Source organism: Anopheles cruzii, chromosome 2, assembly GCF_943734635.1.
Source record: "Anopheles cruzii chromosome 2, idAnoCruzAS_RS32_06, whole genome shotgun sequence".
In the NCBI taxonomy this organism is placed as follows: Eukaryota; Metazoa; Arthropoda; class Insecta; order Diptera; family Culicidae; genus Anopheles; species Anopheles cruzii.
This window is the reverse complement of record NC_069144.1, coordinates 49667188-49686560: the sequence shown is the minus strand read 5'-3', so window position 1 is coordinate 49686560 and position 19373 is coordinate 49667188. Positions and strand designations below refer to the sequence as shown.

Sequence of the window (19373 nt, the reverse complement as noted above, 5' to 3'; positions counted from 1 at the left end):
CCGAATTGATTTTGCATAAAACCACCCGGGTCCTGCGAAGGGTGTCGAAAGATAGTTTTTCTATTGTTTTTAAACCCCTTCCAACAATTCGCTCCTTTGGTCAGCGTTCGGAAGTGGAGAAGTATTTCACGCAGCACCGCACCGATGACCGTGACACGCTCTATATGCATACTCTGCCGGATGCCACATCGTTATGCGCGTCGGCGATGCACCAACAGGGGGAAGCCTTACTTGAGACCCTTTGCACTAAACCCGAGCCCAAGCTTAAACGCTGGCAAAGTGCGCCAGAGAAATGTGCGGCCCACTATAAAGTTTTATTCGTCCGCAACCCGCCACACCGAAGCTGGAACCGTTGGACGTGTACCAAGTTTCCTTCCGGCGATGCGGGACCACGACGACAATGGGTTGCAGTGTCCGGAGCGAGCGGCGCGCTGACGACAATTTCGATCCTTCCCAAGGCGACATGGCTGATACTGTGCCACCAAACCTTGTCCTTGTCACGGACTGGCCACGCGCCGGTCTGGCAACAGTTGCCAGTGCACCGACGAAAGACGGAGACGGAAAAGGGCACACCCTTTTTCGGGCTCTTTCTTTTGCAATGGGGCAAAAGGGAAGAAATTTCCGATTAATTGCTTTCCAGTCCAGAGCGCTCATTTGTAGCATTGTGGCTCGCTGCGGTCGAGTATGCGTCTATCCATAGGCAAGACAATCACGGTCGGTCTGTGGTCGTCGCTAGGTCTGTGACATGTTCGGTCGTGTGGAATGCGGTGCTGCGGAAATAATTATGTATTGTTCCGTGCAAGCGGATCCGATAACACTGTTCAGGCGGCGGGCCCAAATGGGATCGAAATAACGCAATGAATTATCGCAAGCGCCAGCAACATGCGCCACAATACACTACGCCGGCGTGTTAACACTAATTGAAAATATTGTTGAACCAATAACATGGGCCACCTTCTGTACACGGCCTTCCCAACCGGGGCAGAAGTAACAAACGGCGAAAAATGGGCACCGATCGGTGCGCTCCAATTAACCCACACTAATTTTGGATCCAATTTACGCGTAAGCCATAATAGCTATTCGGGATTGCAAACAAAAAAACCCTTCACCCTTTCGTACAATTTCGAAACAATCGATTGTCCGTTTTTTTTTCTGCCCGCCGTTTAGGCACGGAACGTTTCGGGTGTTCTCGTGACCACGCAAATGCCCGGTAAAACCACCCAAACACTGCGCCGGGAACACCATCAAACTTGCGTTATACTCATGAAAATTGGAAACAATAAACTTTTGCAATAAACATTCAATTTGCAGCGAATGGCCGCTTTGGCGGAGTTCGCGAACTCTTTGCGTACGTACGGAGCACCGTGCGCCTCCATTTGGCTGGCGCGAAGCGGAAGATTATTTAATCATCTGTGCGCTCCGTGGTTTGACTTTCCTGGTGTGCAGTGCGTGGCTATCTACCATGATCGGAGTGTCCGGAATGGTGGAATGATAATTTCGTCCCGTCCACCCAGCCACACAGTCCCAACACAGCTTCCTTTCATCTGAGGATTGTAACGCAAATTGAATTAAACACTTTCAAGCCATTTCTAGCCCTGCAAAGATGCGGGGTTGGTTTCGTAACGCGTAACGCGCGAAGAAAGTTGGCCGTCCGTTTGGCCCGTTCTGCGGCCACTTCTTGTGCCACTTGTCGGGATGGTTGTGGTTGCGGTACGCCTGCCTGCCGCTGCCGCTCGTTTGGGTTTGGCCATAAAAAGCGAAAATAATTTTAACGCTCCGCCAAGGCACGTTGTTTGGATTGAATTTGTGCTAGAAACCCCTAACCAGGTTCCGTATTCCGGTGGATAAGGTTTCTTCTAGTGGCTTCTTTTCCGTTTGCGGGCTTGTCAGTGTCAAGCCCGCACCAAGTTAAAGGAGATCGAACGAAACATCTCGTAAAGATCATCACCTATTCTTTTGTTATTTTATTTTTCTTTTATTTAAAAAATTACAATATTTACAGTAATTTTGAATGATTTAAGTATAGAAACAAAATATTTTACAGCTCCAACGGTTAAATCTCACGTTGCGAGTAAGGATTAAGCAAATCGATACCTTTTTTCGGGGGAAATAAATCACTTCATGATATGGTACGTTTAAAGCAATTCTCCTAATGGAGCCCGATTTGCAGCGGATGCTCGCCACCCAAACCACGCAACCGGATCGGATGCCACTCGGGTGGAACAAATTTTTCAACATCTATTTTCCGACCCGTTGACAGCCTGGCGATTGGCAGTCCCCGTGGCGATGCACAAATTGTTACAAATTGTCACCACACACCCCAGGCATTGTACCAACCGCTGGGCTGGCTTCTTGTGTTTCTGAAATCATGCCGCCAAAAGAGACGGCCTCAAAAAACCCGAACGATGCTCCGCGGCGGTCAGCCGAGGACGAGATACGAATAGCTGATTGGAGGACCGCTCGGGCCGCAACCAAAACCCGGATTTCCGGTCCATCGGTCGGTGGGATGCTTTTTTGTGGGTTTGTAACCTGATCACCTTCTGCAGTGACTTCAGTGACTTCTCGGCACCAACAAAAGGCAGCCCGCCCGGTGTGATTCGTCGGTAGAAAGTGAAAGCCACTCGCTTGATTCTCGACTCGAGCGGCAAAAGTAGTGCGCGCTGGACATCGCAAAATATTCGATACCATCCAATGGGGCCAATGGGGCCAACGGGTCTGGACGAACGGTCACGGACCCCTTGGGACGATACGGCACAGTTACGGTTTAGGACGGGAAAGAAAGACTTGTTGAATTTTTTATGCTTCTCATGGCGATGCGATATGAATCTTGAGCAAGGCGTCCTCTCGCGGTGCGCGACCACCATATCGATGAGCGCGATGATGATAACGTGTCGCGCTCGATATGAGAAATGTTTTCTTGTTTTCTTTCCCATTCGTAAGGCAATGGAAACGCAAAAGGTGGTTTGCGTTCTCACGTTGCGGTTCGAGACCACCGCACGATGGCGATAAAAAAATGGATCGCTTTTAAATTAACCATTTCCGAGCGACTCCAAACGATCGAAAGCCTCGGTTGGTGTGCGAAGTTTCGATTGCGAATAACTTAGTTTTTTTTTCATTTTGTTTTATGATTATCGATTTGAAATTGTTTTTTATGTGCCATCTTTTATGGTATTATTACGTTCAAGAGAGTTCCAGATGTGTACGTGCGTGCCAAGACACAGGAAAGCCATCGGCAATGAGCTCATCTATATTCTATCGGGTAATCGTAACAATCACACACTTGATTGGTATGCTGGGAGAAAAAAACACTTTAAAGCTTCTGAACTCCGTTACCGATGGCCGCCAAAGAAAGGCTGCTCTTGATCGAAACCGCCAAATTCAATTCCACTTTAAACCTCTGACAATCACAAGATACCAGAGAAGAAAACAAAAACGAAATCAAAGCAAGGCTTGACTACTTCAGTGGTCACTTTTGATAAAACTGTTCGAAGAAAGTAACTAACCGACATCGCGCTTTTTCTATCGGCCTCTTATTAACACAGGTTGCGAAACTCAATCAATTATTCTCTTCCGAATTCTTGCGAACTTTCGAGCTTGGCTATAACACACTCTTCACAGTCCAGTGCATCTCATACGACACTTAGAATATTGATACACAAAAAAAACACAGTTCTTGCTCACTAGGCGGGACACAATATTTCACCTCTAACCGTTAGAATCAAAACGAACGCTATAGCTACACTCTAAGAGGTGGCAATGTTCCATAAGAACGCTTACACAACGCCAATGGCGTTGGCGACACTGGCGCTGCTTTTGTCGTTTATGGATCCGCTCAGCATAGGCGCCCCAACAGGACTACGAGTGATAAAGTGATACAGCTGTACAGTTGCCGTGCAATACCATCAATCATAAACAGCAATCGCACTAATCGGATAGTTTTTCTTAGGACATAAATAAGGAGGCAGGCACCCGAAGGAGTGAAGTGAAGCCGAAAATTCCTCTACGATGCCTTACACATGCCTGCGACGACACAGAGCGTAGTAGCAGTAGCTGAACGGTAAACAATTTGATAGACCCATAGGCCGTAAGATGTGCAATGCAACTGAAAACAAACCTGTAGATAAGCGGCAAGCAAAAGAAGCGTCTAAAATGTTGTTGATACAGTTGAAACAAGTTCCGTACCGGGTAGTAGGTGCATGTTAGTCCACGAGGCCACCCCACTCAGAGGCAGGTACCAGAGGCTTGCACCACATACATTCGAACAGGCAGGGCTACTGACGATGCCGGTGGGGATGATAGTCGTAGATTTTTGATGCTAGTGAAGAGAGCGTATGCAAGTTTTTATGATTATTACGTTATCTCTATCGGATAGGCATGTTAATAGCGTAGAGCATCTCACTCACCATTTGTTATCGACGTTAGGAGCAGGACGCTTTCGAGGCTACCGGTAGCGAGCATGTTTTTATGCCAGTTTTATAATGCTATCTGTTGACACTTAATTCGAAACGGATATTGGAGGCAGTAACTGCTATCGTGTGCTTGAGGCTTGAGTGCTCCGCGTTTGACTACGCCATTCGACGGCAGGCTGTTGTTGTTGCGGCACACTGTACCATGAGTTTCTTCGTGTTAAAACCCCTGTTGTGATAGTTGTCCGATGTGTGTTACGCTTGTTTTAGTGTCAGGTAACCTGCTAGCACTGGACGCAATAGTACACGCAATAGTTGGCCGTGAACGTTAATCTAAACAATCAAACAATTAAAGCAACGCAACTGACGCTACTAGGACCGAACAAAGGTGTATATAAGCATTTAAGCAAAAATGCAGCAAAACCACATGTATACATGAATGATAAACATCGAACACGTAGCACTGTTGTTATGATAATAACTCGTGAGCGTAAGCGTAAAACTGGATAATGGACATAATAGTTCATCCAATGTGTGTGAGGGATGAGCAGGAGTGAGTCATGACGCGTGAAACCCTTAAAATATATACTATAAAGTAAGCAAACCATTTATGATCAACCTTCGAACGATAGATACGCTTATCGAAAGCAATGGATGAACTACAGAGCGAACGTACGCAGGGCGAACGGAACAAAACCCATCCATCAATGATTACTGCATAAACACAGAGAAGAATTTAAAAAAATAATACAAACCCCAATGCTACTGATAAATAATAAGTAGGTCGCAGAGAGCCACCCAGCACAACGGATCGAAACGAGTAGACCTACTGCCAATTCCTAAATGGCAAATGCAAAAACAACCAAACATCGTCAGTCCCGAAAGAGTGAGAATCTTCCATCAACAATCGATCGCGGGATGACGGCGGCATTATATAGCGTGAACAAATGTTAAACACATAAATAAAAGATATTATTTCGTTAAAACGTGTTTCTTATTTCCCGGGCTGATACGCATCGTTCCAGCGGCCGAAATACGATCGGAATGTGTGTGGTGAGTAGCACGCGGCGTGGCCGGACATACATAATTCACCATTAAATTTATGATGCGGTTTTTTGGTCCGCAAACTGCAACCACACCAATCAACCCGGCGGTGGCAACATTTCAAGCTTCAAACGCCCGTTAGGGAATGCAACCTTTCGGCATGGCGGCAACTGCATGCATTCCGAGTGATAGCGCGGAAGGTGTCCGCAGGTTAAAGGCGCGCTACTAAAATGTTAGAGAATGCGGCAAAATGAGACCCCAACACGGTGAGGAATGGCACGCCACGGCTCGACACGTGCAGAACCTTTCCTCGCCAGTGCTGCGACCGGAACGAAAGTCGGCGAGACCTCCGCTGGCCTCTCCGGGGCCGGGCAGGGCCCGTTACGGTTTTTGTTTAAAAAGTATTTATTTCTATTTCGTGACAATTGTTAATTGCTTCTGTTTAAAATTCCACACGCCGACTTCCTCCTAGTGTGCCCGAGCGAAACGGCGTCGGCCACCATCGCGCGGTTCACACACCACCATTTTAACATAGATTACAAAGTGAAGTTTTATGTGCCACTCGTTTGACGCTTGCTGGAAGTCCGAACTAATGGGTCCTTGAAATGCCGCACGAAGGTGAACCACTTCCGCGGGCTGAGAAAAACTTGGGACGTCGTCCTAGAAGGTTCACGACACCCACGGCACACTGACACAGTAGAGCGCGCACGGGCCTGAAAATATTTCCTCGGAAAACCGGACGGGCGGGGGTATTCCTTTTAACGTCTCAATACTCACCACTGCCCGCTTCGCGTATCGGGCCGCACAATCAAACGCCTTAATGTGGAAAGCTAGTCCCCTGTCAGCGGAACGATCCTGCTGTCTTGATTCTGGTCAAAAATTTAAGGAATGCCAAGTTCAAACACTTCCAGGTCCGGTGTCGCGTGCGGGGTCGGTTGAGAGGTCAGCCAAGGGCAACACCACGGCCCCAGGGTCCTGCCCCGCCGGGCTTCGAGTCACGAAACTTTGTCGAGCTCGGGTTGTTGGAATGAACCACCCAGTAGGAACCAGTCACCAGTCTCCCGGTTTTGGGCTTGCATTTGTGTTCCATTTTTTTTTATTCGAAGCCTTTCCATGCTGCCTTCCTCGTAACTTGCCCGTCCCGTGTCTTCGTTCGGGGCGATCGAAACGTTGCGGGACATAAGAACTGGAGTTGGTGCCAAAAATGGAAGAGATTCCAAGCAGTGCGCCCCTTGTACTACCCGGACCCGGAAGGACAGACAGATTTATGTTTTGCCACACTCGCACCACGAGCCCGTGGCATGCTTTCGCCACCGTCACCGGGCGACGATGTGCAAGGACTTCCTGGCGCCATCCATCTTCCTGCATGTGCAGTAGCGTACCGTGCTGTCGGTGCGGTTGAGATTAATAAAAGCGGAGACTGGCGGCGTTCGGCGGGGTTGTGGCCACCCCTCGAAGCGAACTGTAGATGATGTCTTCCAGCACATTGCCGTTGAAAATGAACGACTTCATAATACTTTCTCAACCTAGCATTTCATTCCTCTTGTGATAATTAACTTAAAAGTGGCCAACTTTCATTTCATTTCGCATAAATTGACCTCAAAACTCTCTGTGGCCATCAATTTGGGGATTTATGTATCATCAACGCCAAAAGTCGTTTAAGTTCCGCTGGCACTTGCTTCGAAAAGTAAGCGTTTGATGACTCATAGTACCTCAAAGCAATGGACCTTCGGTCGATAGTGTGTGGGAAGCATGAAATGAACTCAACTCCGCAAGCTCGCAAACTCCCAAGCAGCACGAAATGTGCCAATTCAAAGGCCAATAAATTCGAATAAATCCAACTTTTGCGCTTTACAGCACTGTGCGCGAGTTCTGGGTTCATTACAACACTCCCGTGCTCCCCGCCCGACAAAGTGTTCCACAACAGGGCGGCTAACACTGGAAAACCGATTAATACGCCGTGAACCGTAACGCATTCGTTGGAAGGTCCTTTGCTATTTGCATACCTGGGGGAATGTGGCTACTTACGGGTGGGTGTGTCGACTCAAGTGTGCACCCGATATGGGGCCATTGGAACGCGATCACCGGTAACCATGCAACGTCTCGGCGATGTAACTCAAGACTTCAAGGGCGCTTTCCCGGTCGAGACGGAAAACTGGTTGTTTACAGTCCATTTATTATTCATTCAGTTGGAATGCAAGTGCGCCGCTGCAACGAAAAGGCTATTGCCAATAGGAAAACAGTAGCAGTCTTTGCGCCATACTTACGCGGAGTGTTTCAGGGCTCCGTTGCCATTTGTAGATCTTGCACAGTTGATTCATTTCGAAACCGGCGAGGGCTGTTGTGAGCTGAGCGTTGCAGCAATGGCATCGGGCGGCGCATTTCTACTGCGATTCGTCGTTCCCCTGACCATGTTCGTGATCGCCCTTGGAGAGGCGCGTGCGTTACCGGCCCAGGAGAACACTACCCCATTGATAGTGGTCGTAACTATCCCGACGGCACAACAAACCACCACGTACTCCCCGATGGCGGACGTCGGAAGTTTGGCGCAGGGTGCCGCTGGATTCGTCGGCCAAGTGTGGAACACTGGCACACGTTTCGGTGGGGAGCTTACACGCCGTATCTTTGGATCTTTGGCAGTGAGAAAATAAATTCCAGAGCTAAACTTCAAACCAATTCAAGCCTTAGTCCTTTGATTTTTTGGAAATCCCGTGAAAATACGTGCAAAAGGTAATCGCAATAATCTTAAGCTACAGGGAGTTTTGGTTCTTTTCACAAACTACATAAAACTTTTCCATCAGTAAGTTTAGCTAAGAACCATTAACGAGCACGGCCATCCTACGGCAGTCTTGATGAAGGCAATGGTGGCAAGAGGAAACACGCGATGTCCCTCACAACATGCTGACACTTGTTGATTTTGTTTGGTTTGATTAGTTCGACAAATAGTGGGATAATTAAAATAAATATTAAATAATGCGCACGATTTGTTAAATATTTGAACCACGTTGCAGTGGTCACAGATCACAGATTATAAAACTCGATCCTATGCTAATGGAACTATTCAGACAGGCGTAGTGGTACGCGTTCAATAGCATCAACATGAAGTGCTTTGTTGTTTTACTCGGATTGAGTCTGTTGGCGGTGGGATTGGTTGAAGGAGTTCCAGAACCCAGAGGAATGGCACAAGGTTCTTACGGCGGTGTATCATTCGATGACGATGACGAATTTTCCCAAGCCGACCGGTACGACCCGAACGACGATGGCAAACCGAAGGGAACGTTGGAAGAAAACATTCGGGATTCTCTGAGAGAAGTTTCCTCCGGCATCAGAGACCACATACGAGGGATACACCTTCCTATCTAGTCAACGAGAATAATGAATAAATAGACCTACCGATTCGGTTTCGAAATGCACTATATCGAAAGCGTCGTCTCTATTAATCAATCGTTGTTTGTTTGTTTGCCCTTTGCCCTTTGAGAAAAAAATAAATAAAGTTGTTCGCAAACCAAGAATCTCTTTGAGAAAACTGCGTAAATCGATCTGTTGATTGAGGACCGTGAAATTAAGCCTGATAAGTATGTCCTTTGGAAGGCACCTGTTGATATGTCAGCTTGGCTACTAATGTATTCGTTATGGGTTTGCGGATGCAAATCAAGGGTGAATAAAGACGCTGATTAGATTAATTTTGCATGAAAAGCGTGCCTTTGCCTATGCTAATGTCTGTAAGTTATTCATTAGTTAAAATTCATCCATGATATGCTCTAAAACCATATAAAAGCTCGCCAGATCCAGATGAACAGGCTAGTTACAACCCATTTGATCGTATTATCGAAATGAAGTACTTCATGGCATTACTCGTCGTGACACTCTTGGCGATTGCGTATAGCCAGGCAGAGGAGAAAACGGACGAAGCAGATTTCATTGACTGGGGCTCAGAAGATACCGACGAAGTAGCCAAGGACCCAAATGGCCAACCGATTAGAAAAAAAATGCCAACGGAAGAGTCGACCCTTCGCCGAAAGAGATAACTGGTGTAGCCTGCCGTGAATGATCAGAAGAATTACAATAAACGGAACCCCTGCAACTTCACTCGCAAGATTTCGTTGATTCCCATTGACTAGTTGTGGATTTTTATATCAGGATCTGCTTTCTGGCTTTAGAAACAGTTGACCATAGACGACGTACAATCTAACGCCAAACAGTTGAAAGCCGATGCGTCTATACCATCATATTCTTTATTTGATTGACTTTCTAGTAGTCAAAGGTGAATCAATAACCGGAGAGCTCTGATCTGATGAAAGAGCGATATTTGCTGTACGCTACTATTAACCAACAGTCATCCGTTGGATTGTCTTTTGTAATCTGCCTCGTCCTGGGGTGTAAAATCGTATAAAAGCGAACCAGATGAAGTCCGATAATTTAGTTACAATACAATACCTTAAGAAATGAAGCATTGCAAAGCATTGTTTGTTCTGATGTTATTGGTGATTGCTTGCGGCGAGGCGGCCAGCGTACCGAAGAAGACGGCTGAACAAGAGACTACAACGGCTGCAGGCGAAGTGGGAAATGATGCAAACACACCATCGCCTCTTCAGCTGATAATGCTGGCTTTGGTTGCAGAGTTCAAGAAAATGATGGATCCAAACGGAAACCCTAACGCAATGGGTTTTAACATGGATGCAGGATTTAAGCCAATCGCGGCCGAACCATTCTGATTGCGCTTTCTACTGCCTACGAAAAGATGTGAGATACAGATACGTTCGATAAACAGGATGGCAGACTAACACACGCGTCAAAGAGGGAGCGAATCAATTGGCAAAGTTCAACATTGTCCAATAAAGCGATGAAAAGACTGTTATCCTTAAAACGTTGTGTTGAAATGAGTTGAATGTTTCTAACTATTATAACAGGCTCATAGAAATCCAATAAATAAAATAGTTTCAAATTGTAGTACAATATAGACAATTTCATGCGCTGTTATTGAATACGATTGCCCCCATTGATAGAGCAGTCGGTAACGCTCGTCGCCTGGCCAGAAGCCTTGTCTCTGACTTTTCACTGCTGTTTTTGTTGTCGATTGCCTACGAGCACGATGGATATGATATGGGAAATGGTAATATGGATGAGGACAGAGTGACTACAGAAGAACCAACGACAACAACAAAACCGCCTCTTGATCTAGTCATAGAGCCATCTCAGCAGATGAGGAAGCTCCAAAATTTTCCGCAAGGATCTATGCGAGATAGTGAAACATTCCTGAAAATTGTTATCAAAATAAATGTGGCATAAGAGTCGCAAGGCGTTTCGATTCAAAAGGATATTCATTATGGAGGGCAATGTCTAGAACACACGGGGACCTGGAGGAAGAATGCAAGCGGTTTTGTCGTTGCATTTAAGTTTCAGGTGCACCTTATAGCTCATTGATCCATTACATGCCAGATGCACCCATCACCTGTGATCATGTGATTGATCAATCGTTAAGTAAAAGTGAATAAATTATAGGTATGATCCCTACCATAACGAACAATATCAGCCCTTGAATATTGATATTTGCACCGTTGAGCAATTTCGAACTCCGTTTACCGAGGTTCGTGTAGCCCGCTGAGTGGACAGAGCTAGGTCCTATAAAAGCTAAGCAGTGGTGCATGCATGACTTATAGTGACATAAAAGTTGTCTACGGAATCGAAATGAGGCTTTTAACAGTCCTTTTAGTGGTGGTGTTGTTGTTTGCGATGGCGTACGGAGATGACACAGAAATGGTTAACACGGAATCAACCGACGAGACAGGAGACGAAACAACAACCCAATCTCCTCTTCAACAGGTTATGAGCCAAGCCATGGAAATACTACGAAAATTGGTTCCAAAGAAGGATAAGGATTAGGAAGGGAATGTAGGAAGTGGCCAACAGCATTTATAGCTGTATTAAGTGGTGCACGTTAGATCCCACTGCGATCAACTGTTGATATGAGTGTTACTTCGGATGAGTTGTTTCTGTCATCGATCAAATAAAAACCAGAAATCGCTGTATGCACTTAATACTTTAGGATTTTGTTTCTTTTTTTGATTTCTTCTTTCATAATTTTAGTACTCCAATGCGGAGCTATGCAGGACAATAAAACTAGAGATAAACGCACTCGTGCAATACGCCTGAAAATTCATCGTAAATTCATTTCAACCAATTATATGCCCATTATCTAGGGGATGCTTAATCCGCGTTGAAACATATTATGCGAGAGAGCACTTTACACAAGAGAACACACTTTTTAGGAGAATATTAGTTTCAACATGGTTGCTAATGATGACGATGAACGATGTTCAGCTAGATCAACTAAATGTCGGCTTATCGATAAAATCAAATCTTGGTGTATAACACAGGGTGAAATAATAAATACATTTTCAATACATTCTATCACTATGCGGTTCGGCGTTCAACGCATGCGACACGATTTGCAAATCTGCAGCCGTTTTTGGCGGTGAACTCATACGCCGAAAATACTGAACGATCGATACTGAACGAAAGGAAGTTAATACTAAGCTCAGCACCGACCATTGTTCTTCGACAGGGACTGTTGACTTTTCTCTACCTGTACCTCTGTGATAATTGAGTTTAAAAGTGACACCTGGGGAGGAATAATTGAGCCAATTTTCCTAGAGTACATTTGAGTTAAAAAAAAACAATACGGATACGGTTGATATACGCTTTAAAATGTCGTTTTGATCATATTACCCCAACTACACGAAATTTTGCTGGAAAGATAATGTAGTCGAAATCTAATCGCAAGAGATCGTATGGACTTTTATCGCGCTAGTCATTGTTAGTATGTTTAATCCGGCGAAACTTAAACGCCCCCTTGGACAACGCTGAGATCAGGTCGCGTACTGCTAGAATCAATATCGGACAGAACGAAACCATTCGATAAATTAGGGATGAAGGTTATGTTTTGCGAATAGAAAACTTGGCATCACGGAATTTCCTGGCTCTAGAATGAGTACAAATCATAAGTAACAAACGCACAAATCATCACACTTGTAAACAGTCGCACCATTTAAAACTAACGTCACCCATTCACTAACTCAGTACGGAAACACAAGTCCACGCTTGAATACTTACTCTATGCTGCCCTCTCGGGACGCAACTATACACTAATGAATCGACTAAGTTTGCCGCCAGCGCTTACTGCTAGTCCTGTGTTGTATGCAACCATTAATCTATTGCCGTAGCTACCAGCTCTCGTCATTCGCTTACTTAGATTTGCATTTGCTCTCGGGACCAAGGCTTCCCGTGTAAAGCGTTTGCCTAACCAATCCAGAAACGAAACGAAGAAAATCGCTTGCAGCAGGCGCGAGCGGGTCACTAATTGATCTAACGAAAATGGCAGCATGTAATTACATCATTGTTCCGTCCGTTATTCTCCATCGCATCGTTTGCAGTGTGTGCTTACGCAGCTAAAATTGAATAGTTTCACAAAACGTTACTGTATAGAGAATCGAAAAAAATTTTGCACAGTTAACCGGGCCCCGGTCATGAACGAGTAGAAACGTTTCCTTCCGACACTTTTCGGGCATGCCTTTCGTTCTGGGATACTGTCCTCTGCGGTCTAGTGAAAACAATCGTCGATACTAAACAATCAAACGTCTGTGCAGTTCTTTACCTAGCACGGAGAAGATGTGTTCTTCGAGACGAGACGAATCTCTCCTTCATCTTAAACCTATCGTCATGCGCGTTGTTGCTCCCTTTTCCTGTTTTCGTCATACATGCCCGTTCAGTTTAGCGGTCCATTCATTTTTCTAATACTTATCTTGTTTGTTTACTTTTCTAAGAATAGGCAGTGTCCTATATCCAACACTTTTCTGGTTTCTTCCTACTCAAAATGGAATTTTGTCGAAATTGACAAGGTTTTAGCACTGTTTTAAAGCGTAGATGTTTGTCTCTTTCTTTACTCCAATGCTCAAAGCTTTTGAATGGTTTCCGTGATTTTCCGCCATGCAACTCAATCATATGACAATCGAGTTTCGTGGTACACTTTCTTACAGAACCTTATCTAAGAAATCTAATTTTCCGCCCTTTCCGACGGTAAAACCAACGGGCATAAAAAAAAGTTTGATAGAAAACTGACAAAATTAAGAGTTAACATAAAAACAAAGCAATTGATACTTTGTGATAGGCGATATCACAACAAAGTTACACCAATGTCAAGAATGGCATCTTGTTACAATCAGTTTGATAACAATTCGAAGCCATCCAAAAGCACACTTATTTAATATAAGAGACCCGTCGAACTAGTGGCGTGAATGGAAATCGCCGTCGATGAATGGAAGTCATTGTTTTCAATAGAAGCTGGAAATCGATATCAGCGATCATCGATATTCGTACGTTACAAAGTTTTCCTAAATTCAACTAAAACTTTGTGGCCATCGGAAACCTACTGCAGCAATACTGTATCGATTTTACATAGCACCAAAAATCACTGAAGAAACTCAAAGACGATGCGATAACCAGGAAGAAAAGAAGTGTGTGTAACTATAAAAATAAGTTTTTAACTGAGTTTAAGCAATATTTTGAACTCACCCAAAAATGCATTTCTCCGTTTACAGACAATTCTCCCGTCGACAGTTTGTTCGTTATGCTTGTTACAACCACACAGCGGATATAAAAGCATACCTTCGCTCACTCATTTTTGTCAGCCACGATCCGTAGCTCTGAGGTAAAATATCCAGCCAACCCTGAAAGGCCTGAGGAAATGGTACACGCTGTGACCAGGACACCAACCATTTTCGAACGCGCTACTATAGATATTGCCCAATTTTTAGCAACCCTACAATTGCTTCCTGTATTCCTTTTTATATGTGCTATTGTATCGCGATTGCCCAACCACTTTGCTTTCATTATCATCAATGAGTTTCAAGACAACAGTGACGCTGCTGCTGGAAATCATAAATTGATCTTGCTGTATTTCAGCAACATCAATCTACTCCTTATTCTAATAACTTCCTTCGCGCTCTTTTTCTCGCTGTAATTGAGCAAAATTTTACCAATAATTTGCTTTATTAACACAGCAGCTTCCAACGGGGATCGCACTTAAAACGCGTAGCGAATAGGCGCTACCTAAAAGCTTCAATATCAATTTCTTCTACCAATTGAGTGCACATGATGGGAGGAGCCCAGGTTGACGGTACGCCGCAAGAGTATTGAACGATCGCACATGATTGACTAAAAGATAGTTCGAATAATTGCGACGCCATCAGCGTTTGTGTGTCATGACGGGATGTGTCATCAGACACAATGTGATAAAACCTCAGTTACAAAGTTACATTGCAAGTGACTACGAAACGGGTTGTCGTAGAGAATTGAGTGTCGCCAGATATTTTCACCCCGCCATGTTTTCTCTCTCTCTCTATCCACTTTTTCCCTCCTTCTTTCTCTCTGTCACTTTTACATTCAGCTTTTGTGTTAACCCACAGAAATTTAAACCCAGAGACCTATTGGAAAGAGATCTCTTAGTACTATTTACACATCACCATAACAAGATATTCTAAGATCGCTTCCCATGTTCGAGAAAACTGTGGCCAGTCCCTTACCAACCAACCACCACCAGCCACGGCTTCACCAAGCGCATATGTAGGAGTAGGGGCCAGCCCGGTGAAAAAGTTGTATCACATTCCACAGCATCATTCGCCCACATCGACCGGCCGTGCTCTACTTGGCTACAATCGTGGCCGAGCTTTCGACTATCTCACCGCCATTGCTGCCGGCTTCCAGGTGGTACTGGTGGTGTTGAGAATGATGGCTCCCGCCGCTCCCTCGTTGGCCCATACCAAGGGCGCTCTCGTCGCCCAAAAGCAGCTTTGTGTCCGGGGCGGACGGTGCTCCTGTTGCAGCTGGTGTTGCTGCCTTTGCTGGCGCGATGGCCGCTGGAAGAACGGTAACGCTCGAGGTGGGCGTTGGTTGCTTGGTCGGTGTCGACGGTTCCTTCTTGTCGCCGGACTTGTTGCGTCGGAAAAAGTTCAATCCACTCTTTTTACTGCTCGGCTTGGGAGGTGCCACTATCACCGCTGCTCCCGGCTTTGTCGTTTCGGCGACCTCGATTGCAGGCGAACTAGCACCAGACTCACCGACACCTCCTCCATTCACCGTTACTGGTGCTGTTCCTTTCTCCGAAGGGCTGTTGGTTGAGCTGTTGGAGGCACCGTGTCCTCCGCCACCAGTTGCAGCACTATTGGTGTTAGTATTGACAACGCTGTTACCCCCATTGGTACTGCTGGTGCTGCTACTGCTTTTCGAGGAGCGAAACATCGGAAAGAAGGTGTGGCCGGAAGAGCTCTTCGGTTCCTTGGCTGGTGTTACTGGCATCGGGGCTGCCGTTGGTGACGTGAGTGTCTGTGGCACTGTTGCGGAAGAGATCGGTGCGGAAGCGCAGCCTACGGTCGCTTCCGAGGGCAGTGATAGTCCGTTAGTTTTAGCTCCAGAAGATGCAATGGTCAGTCCTTCGGTTTCCCTCGCCAAATCCTCGTCTCTACTGAGACTGGGAAACAAAACGGGGGCACCAATGGCCGCCGGAGGTCTGCTGGTTGTAAGACTGCTCGCGCCGCCATCGACGTTATCCAGGTTGGAGAAAGATATCGCTGAGTTCGGTTCAATACTGGTCACAGAGGGGTTGGAGTTGTTAATTGCACTTTGTTGTGAATGCTGCAAAAGTAGCGGTGACTGATGGTTGGCGATATTGCTGTTAGGCTGCTGCTGCGCGGTTGATGATGATGATGATGATGGGAAGCGGTTCTGTTGCTGTTGTTCGTTCAGGAGGTAATCGTTAGGCTGGTATTGTGGGAAGTGTTGTTGCTGTTGCTGCTGTTGTTGCTGCTGCATGGTGTGATCGTAACTGGGCGCACTGTCAGGACCAAATTCCGTGTAGACAACGAGATTTTCCGGTGGACCGTTGTCAGAGCGACACTTATCACGGCACGCCTGTACAGCACTCCACACGTCCTTCAGTTCGCCCGACAAATCACGATCCTTGAGGATTTCGGGTTTCCTAAAACCGAAAGAAAGAAACCATTTCGTGAGGGTACCATTTGAGAGCAGTTTCATCTGGGAATGGCCACCAACCTTGAAAGATGTAGCGAAGGATTCATCGCTTCCACAAACTCGCACATCAGATCGACCAGATTCATGCGTTCCTGAAAAGAAGCAAAAGGAGAAGCCGGACGTGTCGTAAAATTCACATTGCGATAATTGAGTCACCCACTTACCGGTGTGTCGGGACACTTTCGCCCAGCCTTTTTCAGCACTTCGGGACTGGCCATCACAGCATAGACTAGAGGTGGCACCTTGGGACTGCCAGGAGGAATCTAAAATGTATGCGAAACACGAGAGGATTGATTAACAGTGGTTGAAATTCTTTATTCTGAAGCTGAAAAAATTCTCTTCCTTCGCTCGCTCCACGCCTCACGTTTTCTCTTTTCCACACTAAATGTGGCCGCGCACCACGGAAGACTTTCTTTTCCTGCATAAGCCTCGAGCTTTCATCTATCACACTTTATTTCCCTGCGGCCTGAAACCACCATCAACCCCCCGGGGGGCTCATCGTCATAAGCAGCGTGCCGCATTAAATTTCACTTTCATTTCCCCGCGCAATGAGCCACACGATTAATGCTCTCCTCCGCGTTGTGGTCACACCTTATGCGACACACAAACAGGACGGGCCCGCCTTCTAGTTGTCGTTCCAGATCCAGCCAGCTCATAATGTTACATTTGTCTCATCTTCCGAGTCGTCCGATGGCTGACGGTGGGTTTTGTCTACATTTCTGTTCCGTTTATTTGCCACTTCCCAGTGCGGCGGTGCGCTGACTGATGCCGCATTACCGCTGTTACTTTCTGCCCGGTATTTATTCAATTTTCGTTTTCAACTTTTCCCCTCTCATGCCCCATGATGCTCTTGAAGTTTCAACGAGTTGTTAATTTAGCGGTCAATTGTGCGCCTCACGCAGTGCCGCCTCTCAGTTGCGGCCGCGGGTTGTTTTGCCTACTTTTACTCATAAGCATAATTGCGGGCCACGCTTTTACTCCCACGAAAGTTTGGCGTTCGATGTTGCCTGGTTCGACTAGTTTGTCTTTCGTTACGGGTTTTGTTCGATGCGCGATCAGACGTGTCGATCAGACATTTTCGATTAAAACGTTTCCTAATTCTTCCACAGCAAAACTAACCGATTATCTGTGAACAATTCATCTCGCTGAATCAATGAAAAATGTGAAGAAAACTAAGAAATAGCTTTGATGAGCAACCAAACCTTTATATAACTTCGTTTTCGACGCTCAAGTTATTGACGGAAGTGCAAAGACTGACGAAATGAATCGCACATAATCTTCTTTCAACGGTGGAAAATCGTATCAAAAGACTCGTGCAGAAGAAAAAGACAACACACTGGACTGGATCGTGGCATATTCCGCTTTCCATTATGATCGCAATAAAACCCTTGCCTAAGCATCACGTAACGGGTTCCGTTGTACACGAGAGCCTCAAGGTGTGTGAAATAAAAACAAAATTTTTATGTTGATCTCAATAAAACATTAACGAATGATCAACAATTCATGGAAGAATTTGCAATAAACCCCATTGCTACGTTGAGGTAAATTAGAAATAGCAGAAATGCATTTATTAAATAAAAGGATTGCTGAAACAAGCGACAACAAAGGAGAATAAAATTGGTTTGTACAATATAGACAGGAAGAAGCGTCTGTCAGAGACAGTACCAAAGTAACCCATGATGCTGCGTTGTGATTTTTAATGACTCAATGCTCGGCAAGCTCTGAGAAGAACGTCACTTGTTTCAATTTAAATAAAAATTCCCGTTACTCTTGAACCGTCGGGCGAACAGAGCGGGCGGTCCATGTCCTTTCACGAACGACGCCTGTGACACGAAACCATTATCTCTGTGCTAAAAGCAATTTAATTTACAAAAAGAAAAAGAAAAACCCATCAGAACCCTCAGCCCTCGTAAGAGGCTACCATAAAACGTTGCGTCCATCAACCTGCCCCAGACACAATGAGCGATACACACAGGATCATTTCTACATTTCCATTGGGTGCGTTCTTTGTGTATTCGCCCGCCCCAAGGTGGGCCACCGCGAGTGCATCCTACGGTGGGGTGGTGCACCATAAATCAATATCAAACTCCACTCTCCGTATCTTTTCTCTTGGCCGGTCCTTTGGTTGCCTCACCTTGCCCACTTTCATGCCGCCGTACAACGGGATCGGAGCGTCCGGGTTGTCCGGATTGGCGATCCGCGTCCAGCTGAGCACGTTGATGAACACTTCCTTCCCGTCCAGCGTCTTCTCCTTGATGCACATGTGCGGCTGGGGTGGATTTTTGAACGTACGCGAAGCCCGCGACCGGCGATGGGGAAAGCTGTTCGGAATGCCATCGATGGTCAAGTCCTGTTGTTGCTGTTGCTGTTGCGACTGTCCACCGGTACCCGGGACTCCCGGAAAGTGCGAATAATCCGTAGCATGACTGCTCGATTCGTGCTGGTGGTAGTCGTGCTTCGGGGAGTTTTGTCTAATTGAGGTACCGAATTCCGGTGGCACATTCATCGTTGCTGGCAAACACCAACAGGACGACCCACAAACACACACGCACACGCACAATTATTTCCTAGCAGAACTGCCCACGCAAGGCAGTGGTTTTTGGGGGCCTTCTGCGCCGCCTTCACGAACCGCTGCTTTATCGATAAAGCTTTCTAGCGCGCACAGAACCGCACTCCGGAACCAGTCTGACGGACACACAACACGCCTTAGTCACCGATCATCGCACCGAACGCCTTATTGCATGTCTTTTCCACGTTCCGTCAGGACGACGAGGATTTGTTGTGCACCAAACCGAAGGGCCAGACGGAACAAGGGACAAAGAACCAGAAGAGAGCAGT

The 19373-nt window shown here is 46.1% G+C and overlaps 2 protein-coding genes across 2 annotated transcripts; one reads left to right on the top strand and one right to left on the bottom strand.

Moving 5' to 3' along the window:
- The first annotated feature begins 7690 nt into the window (after window positions 1-7690).
- LOC128268285 (uncharacterized) lies at window positions 7691-8133 on the top strand. The gene has a single exon (XM_053005336.1). The coding sequence runs from the start codon at window positions 7814-7816 to the stop codon at window positions 8099-8101; it is 288 nt and encodes a 95-aa protein (XP_052861296.1). The 5' UTR covers window positions 7691-7813; the 3' UTR covers window positions 8102-8133.
- Window positions 8134-15149: 7016 nt separating this feature from the next.
- LOC128267892 (uncharacterized) lies at window positions 15150-19041 on the bottom strand. The gene is made up of 4 exons (XM_053004841.1): window positions 18670-19041; window positions 16700-16798; window positions 16557-16627; window positions 15150-16482 (listed from the first exon to the last, which is right to left on the bottom strand). Exons 1-4 carry the CDS (start codon window positions 19039-19041, stop codon window positions 15150-15152), a joined length of 1875 nt encoding a protein of 624 aa, XP_052860801.1.
- Between the last annotated feature and the right edge of the window lie 332 nt (window positions 19042-19373).

What these genes read in the sequence shown, in the direction of transcription:
- LOC128268285 (XM_053005336.1), top strand. Translation starts at nt 7,814, where the DNA reads ATGGCATCGGGCGGCGCATTTCTACTGCGATTCGTCGTTCCCCTGACC.
- LOC128267892 (XM_053004841.1), bottom strand. Translation starts at nt 19,041, where the DNA reads ATGAATGTGCCACCGGAATTCGGTACCTCAATTAGACAAAACTCCCCG. An exon ending in GCGGCATGAAAGTGGGCAAG is followed by an intron (nt 16,799 to 18,669) that starts GTGAGGCAACCA and finishes CATACATTTTAG; the next exon opens with ATTCCTCCTGGCAGTCCCAA. An exon ending in CCTTCGCTACATCTTTCAAG is followed by an intron (nt 16,483 to 16,556) that starts GTTGGTGGCCAT and finishes TTTCGGTTTTAG; the next exon opens with GAAACCCGAAATCCTCAAGG.